This window comes from Geotrypetes seraphini, chromosome 4 (genome assembly GCF_902459505.1).
Source record: "Geotrypetes seraphini chromosome 4, aGeoSer1.1, whole genome shotgun sequence".
Classification (NCBI taxonomy): domain Eukaryota; kingdom Metazoa; phylum Chordata; class Amphibia; order Gymnophiona; family Dermophiidae; genus Geotrypetes; species Geotrypetes seraphini.
In genome coordinates this window covers 190,243,508-190,261,498 of record NC_047087.1, presented here as the reverse complement: position 1 = coordinate 190,261,498, position 17,991 = coordinate 190,243,508, and the positions used below count along the sequence as shown (strand labels likewise).

The 17,991-nt window shown below is 45.0% G+C and overlaps 1 protein-coding gene across 3 annotated transcripts in view; it reads right to left on the bottom strand.

The window, feature by feature from the left end:
• Positions 1-1,082: 1,082 nt before the first annotated feature.
• Positions 1,083-17,991, bottom strand: part of PALD1 (phosphatase domain containing paladin 1) — a 521,435-nt gene continuing 504,526 nt past the window's right edge. For 2 of the 3 annotated variants that reach the window (XM_033940451.1, XM_033940452.1), the window contains exon 20: positions 1,394-1,543. In XM_033940451.1, the coding sequence (XP_033796342.1) occupies positions 1,394-1,543 (150 nt within the window). Of the gene's footprint in view, positions 1,544-17,991 lie in introns of all 3 variants that reach the window. The other variant, XM_033940450.1, reaches the window with a different exon arrangement.

The window sequence follows — 17,991 nt, the reverse complement described above, 5'->3', positions numbered from 1 at the left end:
TTTCAATGTGAGTTTCCATTATGATGGGTTATTTTACTGTTTACCCAGAATATTAGTAACTAGGGGCCCTTTTATAAAGAGTGTTAAGCCTTAAAGCATGAGAAAAAGCTTACCAAAAACTGCCTTAAAATGTTTTGTGGTATTTTATTCATTTTAGTTTCCTATACTGTTCTCTACAGGGAGCTTAGAATGATTTACATGAATTTATTCAGATACTCAAGCATTTTTCCCTGTTTGTCCTAGTGAGTTCACAATCTATCTAATGTACCTGGGGCAATGGGGGCATTATGTTACTTGCCCAGGGTCACAGGGAGCAGCATGGGTTTGAACCCACAACCTCAGGGTACTGAGGTTGTAACTTTAACCACTGCACCACACTCTCCTCCACCTTGTTTTCATGCTGCTGCCTAGATTCAGGAGATATGAGTGTAAATTACAGTAGTCTAAAAGTTGCACGCTTTCTTCAGGTGTGCCCCACTTGCATGAGAGACATAAGAGAAGCTTACACTTAAATTTTGTTTCCCCTCAGGTTAGAGGATGTAAATTTAAAAGACATCATCGACATCTTCTCTCACATCAGGCAGCATTATGGGGTAAAGATCTAGAACAATTGCTTACGTCTACTACTTACGGGGAATTTAGGAAACGCCTAAAAACACATCCGTTCCTAAAGTACTTAGGCAACTAACCTGCACAATCTCATTCCACAATAACTGATCCCTAGAGCTGTTAATCACTAGCTTTTAACTTTGTTAAATCCACTCAATTTGTAGCATCTTTTAATCAATTTTAACTGGCAGAACATCGTTAAATCCACTCAATCTGTAACATCTTTTAATTATTGTAAACCGTATAGAACTTCACGGTCCTGCGGTATATAAACTTTTATTATTATTATTATTACCTGCAAGGTACACACTATCAAAGATATGTACTCACTTACTGAATAGTAATATTATAATAATAGTATTATTGTCATTTACACATGCCAAGAATACCGGTACTTACGCATGCATTTTGCAATCTCTGTTAGGTGGTTCTTTAAAGAATTACCTCCATAATGGCCCTGTTAGTCTGAAATGGAATACTCCAAAAGATTTCTGGTTTTTTTTCCATTTTTTTATTTTTTAAAGGTGAACAGAAAAATCTCAGCAATGAGAAACCTTTCCTAATACGATATTTTAAATTACAGTCCATGTTTTTAAAATTCAAAAGAATTCTACAAGTTGTTTTTTTCTTTTTTCATATATTATATATAAAAAGGCAGTCTGTTTTAATTTTTCTTTTGTGACCCGAAGTCTTTTTAAGGCAATTGTTTCTCTTGTAAAAAGCAAGAGAGACATTCGACAAGAAGCCATGTGTGGGGCTTTCAAGTCTGGATGGCATGCAGGTCTCAGACAAACTCTCCACGAAAAGGAAGTGAAGTCATGCTTTGCCGCTGCCAGCGGTGGCGCAGTCTGGACAGAGGCTGATCTTCAAGGTTCTCAAACTCGGCAAATCCTAGCCGATTCAGGATCTTATAGATTCCAGCCCTGGATGCAACCTGAAGAGACAGAATGAGGAATAAAAGCTCTGTGAACATTCTGAGGAATAATTCAACATTTTCGTAACCTCCCCTCTGCAAAGCCAGTTCCCTAACTGCTTTTCAGTTGGATCTCATCAGGGAGTCATCGTGCATAATTACTCTACTTACTGCTTCTCACCCAGCTCTTATCGCTTTATTTACTGAGGGCTCCTTATACAAAGGTGCGCTAAACCGCCGGACGCGCTAGCCACTACCGCCTCCTCTTGAGCAGGCGGTAGTTTTTGGCTAGCGCGGGGGTTAGTGCGTGATGAAAAGTCACACGCGTTAACCCCGCTAGCGTGCCTTTGTAAAAGGAGCCCTGAATATCCTCTCTCCTTATTCTTTCCCATATGGCACTTTCATTAGGACATCACCATGCATAGCCTCCCTCCTTATTTAATTTTTGGACTAAAAAGATATGAAAGTGTTGCTTTAGCATATAAGAATCTTCATCGGTTATCGGCTGAGCAGCAAATTAAGTTTAAATCACTTGCATAGTTCATCGTATATTAGAGACTGACTCTTGAGATAATCTGATTTTGCTTTTTTTCTCGTTTGCATTATTCTTCCACTAGATTATGTTATACTTTATTATTATATTTTCCACAGATTAGAGGAGTACGGTATAAATGACAGTTCAACTCTTCTTTTGCTTACTATGCTATTACAATTTGGAATAATCTACCTGTTCACATTAGGACTGATATCAATTACTTAAGGTTTCATAAAAATTGGAAAACTGTTTTATATAACGCCTTGTAATATACATGGTTTGATATTTTAATTATCGATTGCTTTTGTATTTTCTCATAGATTTTACAGCCTCTTTGAATGTAAATCACCTTGAACCTTTTTGGTATAGTGCAATTAATAAATTGTGTATTAGATTAGATTAGTTTTCTGTTTCCCAAGTTCTCTGGTTATGCTAAAATGTTCAGCGAAGAGGAGTAGGGCTGAACATAGGACTTCTGATGAACCAGAAGAATACACAGGATAGAAATATCATTTATTATACAAATCCAAAATACAGGGGACCCAACACGGCTCTGGGTATCAGCACAAATGCGCCTGCCTCACGGGTTGAAATGCCAATGAGTTTGATGGCCAGCACTTTGGAAATATTTTCAGTTTAAATGCTGTATATATCAGCGGTCTCAAACTCACGGCCTGCGGGCCACATTCACCCCCCCCCCAAGGTCCTATTTTGTGGCCCGCAGTCTGTATATGATCTTGCACACTGGGCAGGAAGAGAAGCTCCGGAGCCGGCTGACTTGAAACTTCCTACTGCCGTCACATATGCTGGGACTCTTGCCTTCGAGTAGCTGCCGGGACTCATTAACTCCTTTCTCTAGCCTGCTGCTGCTGGTCTGGGAGTGTGGAGACAAGATGAAGGCAGGAGTCCTGGCAGAGGTATTGCTAGGGAGGAAAGGAAGGAAGAAAGACCCCACAAACTCCATTTTTAAGCTAAGTGGAAGTATTATTTTCCTATTAACGCAGTGATGATTGCATGTTGTTATAAGAAGAGAAGATATCACTCTCAGTATTTTTGAACCACTTTGAAATCAATTTAAGTTTGACTTTGAAATCAATTTAAGTTATTCACCAAGTCTTGGAGTGTGATCATTGCTTTATGAAGTTGCAATGACTAGAAGGTGAACTCTTACAACAGGGAGGTTTTTTCAGCCTTCCCTTCAGAGTTTCATGTCTCTGAGCATTCTACATATTTTTGATCACCCACTATAAATGGGTTACTCTATTGGAGTCAGTTTGTGTTGTTGTATCCTTACTTTTTTCTGACTTCTTTTCTCACAACTAGTATCCCTGAGCTCTCTAAAGGAAACAAAGATGGATGCAAGGCAGAAAGTGAAGACGGAGAGAAAAACAGTCAATGGACAAAAAGGCCCTGGAAACATAGTTAAAAGCACAGAAAAATAAAGTCACCAGACAACAAAGGTTGGGAAAATGATTTTATTTTCAATATAGTGGTTGAATGTGTCAGTTCTAAAAAAAGGAAAGATGGTAAACTTTAACTGTGAGGGCTGCAGAAAAAAATAGTTAATGTCTTATTAAAGAAATGACAATTTTGCATATGGTAAAACTCCTTCCTTTAACAGTTAAAGGAAAGATTTATAAACTATAAAGAGTTTTACCTCATGCAAAATTGTCATTTCTTTAATAAGACATTAACTATTTTTTCTGCGGCCCTCCAAGTACCTACAAGTCCAAAATGTGGCCCTGCAAAGGGTTTGAGTTTGAGACCACTGATGTATATCATTTACATTGACCTTTTTTTTGCTCTTCATGAAATTTTGATACAGATTGTTTCGACCTCTGAGGCAGGTGTATTTGTGCTGAAACTTGGTGCTGGGTTGGGTCCCCTGTATTTTAAATTTGTACAATAAACAATATTTCTACCCTGTGCATTCTCCCGGCTTGTTGGAAGTCCTTTAGTTCAGCTCTATTCAGTGGCATAGTAAGGGGGGGATGGACCGCCCCGGGCGCCAACATGGTGGGGGAACCGACACCCCTCCTCCAGTCCTCCTCCCCACTGCACACACGCCCCCTTCCCTTGCACCCTCTAGTTGTTCACTGCCGTAACAACTTAAACATGCTCCTCGTGGCCGTGTTGGCTCCTGACGTCACTTCTGGGTGCCACGCATTGGAAGTGACGTGATTACGAGGAGCATGTTGAAGTTGTTGGTCATGGTGGTGAACAACTAGAGGTATGGGGAAAGGGAAGAGGGACGCATGCGTGGCAGGGTGTTCCGGGGAAGGAGCGGGGGGGGCGGGCAAAGATGAGGGCGGGGCACTTCTCACCCTTGCTATGCCGCCGATTCTCTCATCGTTGTGTTTTTTTCTCTAGACTTTGTTTCGGAGTACAGTAGACCCCTGTGAATTCACGGTTCGCGAACTCAGTCATTCACGGTATTTTCTGACTGCCTCTTCCAGTCAGAAAATACAGAGAATGACTGAGTCCGCGAATCAGCCTTCTGCACAGCCATCAATTCCAATCAGCCTTCTGCACAGCCGATTCCTCCTCTTCTCCCCCCGGTCAGCCAATCAGCCTTCTGCACAGCTGATTCCTCCTCCTCTCCCCCCTCCCCCCCCCCGTCAGCCTTCTGCACAGCCAAACTGCCTGCCAGCCTAAATATTGTTTTTAATTTCCTACCACCGCCCCTGCAGCCCTCTCCCGTCACCGATCCACTCCTAAACCGCACTTCACGGTTTCTCAAAATTCACGGATGCTCCTGGAATGGAACCCCTGTACTGTATATTAAAATGTTCCCCTTGCAGGTGTTGGGACTGGCATTAAAGGGTCAAAAACAGGGCAGCAGTTGCCCTGTCTGAAATATAACAATCTATATATATAAAATCAGAGGTATGTATGTGTGCTTGACCGATTTGAACGAAACTTGGTATGCAGATCCCTCACTACCTGGGGTGATATGTTCTGGGGGTCTCGCGGCTCACCTGCACACGTGGGCGGAGCTACAAACAGAAAATCAGATTTCACCCATTCATGTCAATGGAAAAAATGTAAAAAGCTGCCATTCTCACAGTAATTCAAAAACGGCTTGACCGATTTGAACGAAACTTGGTATGCAGATCCCTCACTACCTGGGGTGATATGTTCTGGGGGTCTAGCAGCCCACCTGCACACATGGGCGGAGCTACAAACAGAAAATCAGATTTCACCCATTCATGTCAATGGAAAAAATGTAAAAAGCTGCCATTCTCACAGTAATTCAAAAACGGCTTGACCGATTTGAACGAAACTTGGTATGCAGATCCCTCACTACCTGGGGTGATATGTTCTGGAGGACTCGCGGCCCACCTGCCCATGTGGGCGGAGCTACAAACAGAAAATCAGATTTCACCCATTCATGTCAATGGAAAAAATGTAAAACGCTGCCATTCTCACTGTAATTCCAACTATAAAACACTTTCTATGACACTATAACCACTAGGGACATCGTTTCTATTCTACAACGGACACCATACATATAGAGTTTGTATGTTCTAACTGTGTTTGTAACTGTTTCCTTCATGCACCCCAGTTCATAATGTTATTTATTACATTACATGAGTACTCACATATGCTGAACTAGGAACACAGGTTCCATTCTGAACCGGGAAAAAACTGCATGGAGTTTCTTTTCAACCTGAGTTTCCACATATTGAGTTGTTTAAATCAATACTGAAACTTTTGGATGCCACTTATTCAAACAGATCTTCCTTTTCAGTTTAAGAGATTGCAAATTCCACTGAGACTTGCATTCTCTATCACAATCAACAAATCACAGGGACAGACTATTACATACTGTGGAGTGGATTTAAGATCCCCCTGTTTTTCCCATGGACAACTCTATGTTGCTTGCTCAAGGGTGGGTTCACCCAAGAATTTATATGTTCTTGCTCCTGGAGGTGAAACTAAAAATGTTGTTTATAATCAAGTTTTGTGTTAGTTGTATTGTATTCATTTTGTCAAATATTTCACATTATAATTTGAATATTGTACTTTTTATAAAGCTGTAAAAAAATAATTTCATTCACCACTATAAAGTATCTTTATTTGAATCCATTTACAGTGTTATTGCTATAATTAAATACCCGTGCAACGCCGGGGCATCAGCTAGTACAATATATAATAGCGATCTTTGCCCTCAAATGCAAACTTTCCCTTCGAAGAATAATTGCTCAGGATGCCACCATGCTGCTGACTGCATTGTAAAGAGCGTGTCAAAGAGCAACTACAATTTGTGGTCATTCTGAACAGGGTGCTAAACGTCTGGCCAGGAGTATTAAATATTACCCTTTCTGTCCCTTCCTTTTTAAAGATATGGAGGCCAGTGATTTGTTTTCAACTACTACAGTACCTCTGAAAAACACAGAATATTATACAACAACCCTATCCAGCTGAAGGAGAGTGGGAGACAGCGTATCCAGATTGTTCCCGAAGAGAGGCAGCGTGGGAGCCCTGCTCCGCCCCTCTCCCTGACCGAAAGGGAACATCTAAAAGAGCACAGCAGCCAGCCGGGCCCCCTTTCAGGCCACCAGCGGGAGACAGCGTATCCAGATGTTCCCGAAGAGAGGCAGCGTGGGAGCCCTGCTCCGCCCCTCTCCCTGACCGAAAGGGAACATCTAAAAGAGCACAGCAGCCAGCCGGGCCCCCTTTCAGGCCACCAGCGGGAGACAGCGTATCCAGATTGTTCCCGAAGAGAGGCAGCGTGGGAGCCCTCTCCGCCCCCCCTCCCTGACCGAAAGGGAACATTTAAAAGAGCACAGCGCCAACGGCGTTCAGCCATTCGGCGCGCCTTTGTGAAGCGTCTGCAGTGATGACAGTTGGATTCTGAAGCTAACAAAATAACAGGCTCCAATCAGCAGGAGCACACCAGCACTTTACGAGAGCGATGGAGGACCCAGGATCCCAGAGGTACTTTCCGGTATACTGCACAGAGTGCAATATGTACGACTACCTCCCCTTGGGAAGGCGGGAGTACATATACAGTCGGTGTCAGGAACTGGAAAGCCTGAGGATGGAGGTCGGCAGATTGAGGGTCAGGGCCCAGGAACTGGAGGGACTGCGCACCACAGAGGAGACGAGCTGGTCAACCCAGAACACAGACGGAGCAGGCCCCATTGTGGACCAGGTGAGAGACCTTGAGAGATTCATCGAGGAGGCCTATAGGAAGGTGGAGGAACGGGACCAGCAGCTGCACAGACGGATGTCGGCAGATGAGACCCAGGATCCACAAGGCGACACCGGGGAAGGACCTAGCGGAGGAACCACGCAAGAGGAGGAGACCGCGACTCACCGGGACCCCGAGGGAGAGACACCGCACTACACCAAGGACACGGACCTGAGGCAGAGGAGGTTGCTGAGGAAAGGGAAGTCTGCTATTGTGGTGGGAGATTCGATCTTGAGAGAGGTAGACAGTCACGTAGCTGGAGGAAGGGAGGACCGGCTAGTGACTTGTCTCCCAGGGGCCAAGACACGAGACATCACTGATAGGATCGAGAGGATCCTGGATGGAGCAGAGACAGAGGAGACTGCGGTAATAATCCACGTCGGAACGAATGATGTGAGCCGGAGGAACTTCAGCATGGCCACACTGACTGACCAGTTCAGGGTCCTGGGACGAAAGCTGAAGCGGAGCACACGGAGGATAGCATTCTCAGAGATCCTGCCTGTACCGAGAGCAGATGCAAAGAGGCAGGCAGACCTCCAGGCTGTGAATGCATGGTTGAGGAGATGGTGCCAGGAGGAGGGCTTCCACTTTGTGAGGAACTGGACGTCCTTCTGGGGAAAGAGCAAGCTCTACCGGCGGGACGGCCTGCACCTGAGCACAGCGGGAACTAGACTACTGGCAGCCAATGTGAGGAAGGAGATTGAGAGGGCTTTAAACTGAGGAGAGGGGGAAAGCCGACAGCTGATCTGATGTTGACGCTTCGGACAACAGTATCCAGAACAGATGCTGAACGGGCTGACTGCAGGGAGGAAGCAGAGGGACCGGAGGATCTTATGATCAGACAGCGAGGGAAACATCAGGTAAAGGGAGCTTGCTGGGAGAAGACTAAGGGGCATGGAGACACAGGGGTACTGGGTGGCACGAGGGCAAAAGCTGAGGGCAATATAGAGGTACCACAAGGCGAGGGGGATCAAACAGAGGCTCAAGAGATGATAGCCCAGGAGGGGGCCAGTAGGGCTAGAAAACCCAGAGGAAAAGCGGGGAAGTGGGGTGGCGGGAATGTGGGGAAGCTGAAAGCTAAGAGGGTAAAGGCTGAGGGCAAAGCAGAAGCACAGGGAACGGGAGAACTGCCCGAAATCCAAGGGCAGGCGGCCCAGGTTAATGCAGAGGTGGAGGAAAAGCGACAGGACCTATGGGACCTGCGGTGCTTATACGCAAATGCAAGAAGCCTCATGGCCAAGATGGGTGAACTAGAAGTCGTGGCCAAGGGGGAGGACCTAGATATAATTGGAATTGCAGAAACCTGGTGGACAGAGGAAAATCAATGGGATGTGGCGCTGCCGGGGTACAAGCTCTACAGGAGGGACAGGACCCACAAGAAGGGGGGAGGCATTGCACTATATATAAAGGACTCTATCCACTTGGTCGGGATGGATATGGCAACGAAGGCAGAGAGGCTGGAATCGCTATGGGTCAAATTGCCGGGAAACAAGGGTGCAGGCATAAAACTGGGGCTGTACTATCGCCCACCTGGTACGCCAGAAGGAGTCGGACACAACTTGGAAGCGAAATTGAGACAGGAATGCAGGACTGGAAGTGTAACAGTGATGGGGGACTTCAACTACCCGGGAATAGACTGGAGTACGGGTCACTCCAACTGCACTAGGGAAACAGGATTTGTAGAAGCTGTGAGGGACTGCTTCATGGAGCAACTAGTCAAAGAACCGACGCGAGGGGGTGCTACTCTTGACCTCATCCTAAACGGATTAGGGGGGCCTGCAAGAGGGGTAGAAGTGGGAGGACCACTAGACAACAGTGATCACAACGCGATCAGATTCACATTAGAAAGGGGGACACCCATAGTAAGGAGGACCGCAACAACTGCGCTCAACTTCAAGAAAGGGAACTATGTTGCTATGAGGGAAATGGTGGGGAGGAAGCTCAGAAACATCTTTAGGATGGAGATTGTGGGAAGCGCCTGGACCCTATTCAGGGACACCCTGCAGGAAGCACAAAGAATGTACGTCCCCAGTTTCAGGAAAGGCTGCAAGAACAAGCGATCAAAGGACCCGGTTTGGATGTCAACTGAAGTAAAGAGGGCAATAAATGACAAAAAAGTATCCTTCCGGAGATGGAAAAAGAACCCAACGAAGGAAAATCACCAGGCGCACAGGAAATGCCAAAAGGAATGCCACCAAGAGGTTAGAAAAGCGAAAGGGGAATACGAAGAGGGGCTGGCCAGGGAGGCGAAAAACTTCAAGGCATTCTTCAGTTACGTAAAGGGGAAGCGACCAGCGAGAGAGGAGGTGGGGCCGTTGGACGATGGGGATAGGAAGGGAGTGATTAAGGAGGATAAAGAGGTAGCTGAGAGGTTGAACACGTTCTTCTCGTCGGTTTTCACGAGCGAAGACACATCTAATATACCGGACTCAGAGGAGCTCATGAGTGAGGAACAGGCCGAAAAATTGGAGCACATAGAGGTAAGTAAGGAGGATGTCCTCAAACAGATAGACAGGTTAAAATGCGGTAAATCACCGGGCCCGGACGGGATCCACCCAAGGGTTCTGAAGGAACTAAGACAAGAAATAGCGGGCACAATCCAGCATGTTTGCAACCTATCCTTGAAAACTGGTGAGGTACCAGAGGACTGGAAATTGGCGAATGTCACACCTATCTTCAAGAAGGGATCGAGGGGTGACCCCGGGAACTACAGGCCGGTGAGCCTGACTTCAATTATAGGGAAGATGGTGGAAGCTATGATCAAGGACGGCATTTGCGAGCACATCGAGAGGAATGGCCTACTGAGAACAAGCCAGCACGGATTCTGTAAGGGAAGGTCGTGCCTAACGAACCTTCTGTACTTCTTTGAGGGAATAAGCAGTCGGGTGGACAATGGGGAACCCATAGACATCATTTACCTCGATTTTCAAAAGGCTTTCGACAAGGTGCCACATGAAAGGCTGCTTAGGAAGCTGTGGAACCACGGGGTGGGAGGGGATGTGCACAGATGGATCAAGCACTGGTTGTCGGGTAGACTGCAGAGGGTCGGAGTGAAGGGCCAATATTCTGACTGGCGGGGAGTCACGAGCGGTGTGCCACAGGGATCGGTGCTGGGGCTGTTACTCTTCAACATATTTATCAATGACCTGGAAAAGGAGGCAAAGTGCGGGGTTATAAAATTTGCAGACGATACCAAACTGTGCGGTAGAGTTAGGTCCAAGGAGGAGTGTGAGGACCTGCAAAGGGACCTGGACAAGCTGGAAGACTGGGCAAACAAATGGCAAATGCGCTTTAACGTGGAAAAATGCAAGGTCATGCATATAGGGAAAAAGAACCCATTGTTCAACTACAAATTGGGGGGGGCATTGTTGGGAGACAGCAGACTTGAGAGAGACTTGGGTGTGCTGGTGGATGCATCACTGAAGCCATCTGCACAGTTCGCAGCAGCCTCGAAAAAAGCCAACAGGATGCTGGGCATCATAAAGAGGGGCATAACAACCAGGACACGGGAAGTCATCATGCCATTGTATCGAGCGATGGTGCATCCACATCTGGAATACTGCGTTCAGTATTGGTCGCCACACCTCAAGAAGGACATGGCGGTACTTGAGAGAGTCCAAAGGAGAGCAACGAAACTGGTAAAAGGGCTGGAACACTGCCCATACGCCGAGAGGTTGGATAGGCTGGGGCTCTTCTCTCTGGAAAAAAGGAGGCTCAGGGGAGATATGATAGAGACCTTCAAGATCATGAGGGGCATAGAGAGGGTGGATAGGGACAGATTCTTCAGACTGAAGGGGACAACAAGTACGAGGGGGCATTCGGAGAAACTGAAGGGAGTTAGGTTCAAAACAAATGCAAGGAAGTTTTTTTTCACCCAAAGGGTCGTGGACACTTGGAATGCGCTACCGGAGGAAGTGATCAGGCAGAGTATGGTACAGGGATTCAAACAGGGATTGGACGGATTCCTGAGGGATAAAGGGATCATGGGATACTGAGAGAGGTGCTGGGATGTAACACAGGTATATAAAGCTAACCAGGTAATAAGTATAGAAACCCAACAGGTCGTGCATGTGCAAGACCGGAGGGTTAGGACTACGATGGGAAGATAGGACTTCAATGAGAAACCAAGGTGGCAAGGGAGCCCCTTCTGGTGATTCAGACAGGTCGTGACCTGTTTGGGCCACCGCGGGAGCGGACTGCCGGGCAGGATGGACCTATGGTCTGACCCGGCGGAGGCACTGCTTATGTTCTTATGTTCTTAGAGCACTGTAACTTACCCAGCCCAGGGGCTGAGTGAGCCAAATTGGTGTTTTAGGATTATTATAGTAGGCAATACAAAATATAGAATGCAAACTTAATAATTCTCTTTTCTAACCTTTCTTCTACGTTCTCCTGGTGAGAGGGTGGAAGGGCAGCAAATGGGGAGGTTCCATAAGTATCGACTTTATTCGATATACTGCTAATCAAAAGTAATAACAAAGTGTAACAAATTATATACCTAATGGGACAAATGGAGAGATTCTCTAAAATTATCAAATTGCAAATCCCGCTACTGCTTGTTGCTGCATGTGTTACCTTTTCCCTACATGTGGCATACAGGGTCACTATTCTGTGACGTTAAACATGTATCAGCCACAGTGGGCATGCCACACCTTAGGCCTAACCACCACCATAGAAAAAGGCACTTAAACAATAGAGCACTATATGGCTCGAACACCTGATGCATTGGGTGACAGACATGCATATACCTTAACAAATATCCACAGATAGATATACCACAATCTGGACTAAAATGAATACAGTACAGTACATGTCGTGAGTGTGACTATGAGTCCTCATCATATACAACCTCCTGTACTAGCCTGAAGCATTTGACTCGCAGATGAAATCCATCTGTATTAATTAAATGAAACACTGGACTTGCATATAACTACCAATGCAATGAATTAAATTACTGACATCCATTCCTAAGGCACGGTTTTTAAATTAATTCAATAACCCAGGCCCCTCAACCAATGAATTGATTTCTATTTGTGAAATTAATTTAAACTATAGAGAGCACTGATATTTAATGCTTCATTTATGTATTATGCACCATAAATGAAGTAAAATATTAGGCATATTTCTGTTCAGGTAAACGTTTCTAAGACTGTTTCAGGTTCGATGGCAATTAATCAATTAAAAGTACTGGCGTGAATATAACAGGCAGGGATTAATTCATTCCCCACTCTGCCTGTCCTCCAGCTAATTGCCTTTATTTTTAATATATAAATACAAAATAAATAAATCAAATAAATTCATAATGCTGCTACTTATAATTTATAATTAGAATTCATAAATTGATTCATGGGTTTGGGTTAATAAACCAGGGTCATCGTATCTATGAGTCATTCTCATCAAACTATGGTTAGTTTTGTGGAAGTACGGGAGACAGACTCTGATGGTGCTCTTATTTCAATAAATGGTATCCCTGCCTGCTTAAATACAGCATATCTGAACAAACGAGCCAAGTGTAGACCACAGAACAAGGCCCGCCAAAAGACTATGGCCTACCCCGAACCCAACATATGTCTTCCCCAAAAGAGCACGGTGCCCCTGCATCTTGACACGCCTCTCTTAGCACTGCCGCATGCCTAGAGGTTCTCTTCTTTTGCCAGTTGCCATGCACTGTACCCTGTTTCCTTCGCCAGTTCGCTCCATTCCAAGGTGCAGCATACTCTCCTCATCCAGTGCGTGTCCTCTCCTCCTGGCATGCTGACCTAAAGAAAAACTAAAACCAGCATTGGAAAGGAACAAGATTGACTTGTACCAGTAGAAACTGCCAACACCCTACCAATGCAAGAGGAGTTACCCTATCACTACCAAAGGAAGCAAAGAACATAAATGCTCCCCAGGTAGGCTCCGCCTACTCCACCACCGCACAGCAACAAGCACCCACAATGCCCTTTCACTTCCAAGAGACCATCACTCCTCCTCTCCACTACCATGCACCCCAGCCATTCCACGAGATCCACCATGCTTGCGGCTGGCCAGCGATGCAGGAGAAGCAGAGCCTGGCCTCTGCTCTGTAGCCAGCGCAGGCCCTCCAACTTCAAAAATGTACTGAATGTTCTGCATCGCCCACACGGCCAGAGAGCAATGCCAGTGTAGCAGACACGCATCCTCCTGTTGCCCACGGCATCGTTCCCTTGTAGCTTGGGGTGACCATCCTCCACTGCGGAGCCCCAATGGGGCTGAGCCCACCTCCAGGCACAATGTTCACTCGCTGCTCTATGCAATGGTGTTCTTGACCTCCTGGCGTGCCACTGAAAGAATGGCTGTGCTGGGTGAATCCCACTTTAAATGAGGCCTTTTCCTTCCCTATTGGTTCCCCTGTTCACTTCTTCTTCCCCTCTGCTCCTCCTCTTCCCCCAAACCCGGAAGGCCCCTCCTTTTGTGGCAGGCCTCGCTAAATGTTCCTGCCTGCTTCTGCAGTGACATCTGTGTGGCCATATTTTTGAAAATGATGTCCCTGGTTTTTTGTCTTTCAAAAGTTGGACATTTTACTTTGGAAAATGATTATTCATTTTGGACGTTTTCAGTTTAAAAATGTCCCTCTCACAACCATAATCAAACAGGAAATCTAGATGTTTTTCCTGTTTCATTTTGGCTGTGAGATGGGCAGGTTTTTTGAATGCTATGAGTAAGATGTTTCTTTTTGGACTTAAAAGTTTTATTGAAAATGCACCTCATAATATGAAGTCAGCACAATACTAGTGAAACACCCAATAGGTATGTGTTAGAACATTTAAGAAACTCCTCCCCCTGCAGTCCATTGGAGAGATCAATCTGCCTGCTTTTAAATATCAGCAGCAGTGGAGATCAACTGCTTTTACACCTAAGCAGCAACGAGACCAGCCACAACCACCGAGAGCACACAGACCCGATACTACCAAGAGTGTTAACTATTCCCCCCTGCAATCCGCTAAGAAGATCGACTGTCGGCTCCAGGCGGCTTTCCCGCAGAGGAGAGAATCCTGCATTCACCGTGGGCCTCATCTGGGGCAGCCTCCTTGGAGCGGCTGGGGCACGGGCAGTGTGTCTGGGAGGGAATGCATGGATGGGAGAACATCTCAGGGGAGGAGACATAGGCATCCTGGAACTGTCGGCCAAGTCTCTTCCCTGAAGAAGCCCTTTCTGGAAACATCAATCGCTCCTCCTAAACTTACTTGCTCCACTTCATCACTTCATCATGCTTCTATTCCTTTCTCTCCTCTCTTCTACCTTCCAAAGTATTTAGATCAATGCTGTCTTGTTAAAATGTTTATTTTATTTTTATTTTTCCTCTAACTCTACTTTTCACTTCTCTATTACCCTCCAGGTACTTTAGTTAGATTGTGAGCCTTCGGGACAGTAAGGGAATTTTTCAAGTACCTTTCTTATTTCTAATCTTAATGTATATTTTCTGTAAACCGCTTAGAACCTAACGGATGTAGCGGTATATAAGAAATAAATTACATTACAAAATTACATTACATTAATTGACAATTTAAGTTGAATATTGATTCATCATCTATAATTTTGTTATTTTTTTTCTGATTTAGGTATTATTCTTGTTAAAATTAAGATTTGAATACTCTGATTTACTGTAACAAGAGGATTTCTTGGAAAAAAAATTTAATAAATAAATAATAATAATAATAACAAAGTGGTTTACAAGAGTGAAATAAAACACAATATAGGGAAGAGAAAATTAAGTACATAAGCATTGCCATACTGGGACAGACAGAAGGCATCATGCCAAGTACCAATATCTTGTTTCCAACAGTGGCCAATCCAAGTCAGAAGTATCTGGCAAAATCCCAAAACTGTTTTATCCTCTTGGAAGAGTTTCTAGCATGGCTCTCTATGCTAAAAACTGCTAGCGCAGTTTAATAGAAGAGTGGGTTAGTTACTGACTTTAAGGGCTCCTTTTACGAAGGCACGTTAGCGGTTTAACGTGTGTAATAGCGCCCGCTAAACCGCCGGCCGTGCTAGCCGCTACTGCCTCCTCTTTAGCAGGCAGTAGTTTTCCGGCTAGCGCGGGGGTTAGCGCGTGATGTAAAGTCACATGCATTAAAGATGTTACCGCGGCTTCGTAAAAGGAGCCCTAAATGGTGGAATGTTGTTTGTTTTACTTATAGAGCTGAGTTATATTTAGTAAAGAGAAATAGATTAGCTTTTTCTTATGCTGCAAAATGGTCATCTCTTAAACAGTATCTTAAAGTGTAAAGGTATTTGCAATAAATATTGTATTATAGAAAATATCATGCATTTTGATTTTTTTTTCTGTATTATTATATATATTATTTATATTCTTTTACTGCTTATTTTGTATAATTTTAAAATGTTAATAAAACTTACTTGACTTAAAAAAAAAAAAAAAAAGAGTAAAAGATTTTAAGCTGCTTATTCCAGAAAATAAGCTGTGGATTCAAAGTCCATCTTAATAATGTATGGACTTTTAGGAACTCGTCCAAACTTTTTTTTAAACACTGCTAAACTAACTACTTTTACCACATTCTCTAGCAACAAATTCCAGGTTCTGACATTAAAGCATTACCATCAAATAATGATTTAAATTAACATAGGGCTAGATTCACTAAGCTGTCCGATCATGTCCCGACCGGTTTGCGACCTCGACCCGATTCACTAACCTTCCTCCCAATCCGATCCGCACCCGATCCACCCATGCAAATGAGGGGAAATGGCATGCTATGTAGGAAGGCAGCAATTCACTAAACTGAAAAAGAAACACCGATTGGGCTGGCCGACCCAAAAACGAGCAACTGCTGAGGACCAGTCGTTCACATCCCTGCCGACTCTCCAGCTCTCTGCCGCCCTTCCCTGCAGTGTGAGCCCATGGTTTTAACCCACAGGTTTAAAGCGGGGCTGCACTACGGCGTGTTCTGTTCTGTTCCAGAACACGCCGCAGTGCAGCCCCGCTTTAAACCCAGGCTGTGCTCATCCCCCTGCCTGTGGTCACTCGTCGTCGTCAGCGCCGGCACCACCCCCAGCTTCGGCTCGGCTCTGCCAATATGGCAAACGCCGCAAATCAAAATAAAACAAAAATGCAGGAACCTGTTGGGAGGAAACAGAGGGCTTCAAGCAACTTTCCATCTGTGAGCTCTACTCCCCTGAAATTTTCAGGCTTTAAAGGATCAACTACAGTGATCAGGATTCACTGGCGTTCAAGATCAGCAAATTTTATACCACGGAGAGCATGCGCATGCGCAGACCATCTACAGCGTCAGGATCGATCTGGGGTCGGTGTGGGGCGTGCCTCCGATTGCGTCCATGCAGACTCGTTGTGAATCAGTCGCCTGGCCACGGATTGGATCACCCATGGATCGGGTAGTGAATCTAGGCCATAGTGCTTTTTACCAAAGTGGGTTATCAACACCCTTTACAATTTAAACTGCAGAGACCAAACACACAGCTACTTCTGGGTTGGAATACTTGGTAGCAAATTTCTTTTCCCTGGACAACATTAACAGCTTCCAGACAGAGAAACAATGCATCAATTACAAATGAGGCTCGGGGATAAACTGATTTTAATGAAGCCAGTTTGAAATAATGAGCGAATATCTTTCTAATTTAGCAAAAGACCCTAAATGAAAATCTAATTTTGTTCTCCTCTTACTCTGACTTACTGTACTTTACATAAACATTTTCTTTTTTGTATTTTTTTTTTCAAGGTAGGGCTGCAAATCCCTTGTTATCCCCACCACAGCTCAAGGTGACATTACATATGGTAAGGCATGACTCTCACCTCCCACACACTTCATTTCCTCTCTTTTCCCCTCCATCCTTCTCCCATAGGGAGCATTTTTGCCTTGAAGCAGTAGTGTAACCTTAGCGATGTGGGAGAGCAAACTCAAGGATCAGCAGCTGCAGGTCAGGGAATGTGGCTATGGTTGAGGATGGGGAGGAGAGAGGAGCGAGGAGCTGTCACTTCATGAGCCCCCGCACGATTCCGTGTAAGTGAAAACTATAAAACATATGCGATGATCAGAAATAATTTTGATTTTCAGCCGCAGCAGGAAAGAAATTGCCATATGCATTGGCAACCAACAGTACACGTCTGGAAATGCACAGAACCAAACAGCATTCACCTTTGCGTTTTAAGGTTAGAATGCAAAGTATGTTTCGATGAGGGTCTCAAGAGTAGCTCTATAAAGTGGTCCACATGTAGGTGGCATATGTATGTATATCAACACATACATATAGCCATATGAGTGCTATTCTATAAATATAGGGGGGCAATTTTATAAATGGTGCTCAAACATTAAAACCGATTCCCATGTCCAACTCTGGGTGCCAGACTTCTGCCTGCTGAAATCTGGATAAATCTCAGAGCCTCAAACTCCTCTTACTGACCTACAAATGCATTCACTCGGCTGCCCCTCACTACCTCTCTTCACTTATCTACCCCTATGTTCCCTCCCTCCCCCTCAATATCCGCTCAACTAGTTAAGTCCCTCCTGTCTGTGCCCTTCTCCTCCTCTGCCAACTCCAGACTCCATCCCTTTTATCTTGCTGCACCTTATGTCTGGAACAAATTGCCCGAATCCCTATGGCAGGCTCCATCTCTGGCAGTGTTCGAGTTAAAATCCCACCTCTTTCAGGTGTAATACTGTGTTTCTCGGAAAATAAGACAGGGTTTTATATTAATTTGTGCTCCAAAAAACGCACTAGGGCTTATTTTCGGAAATGTCT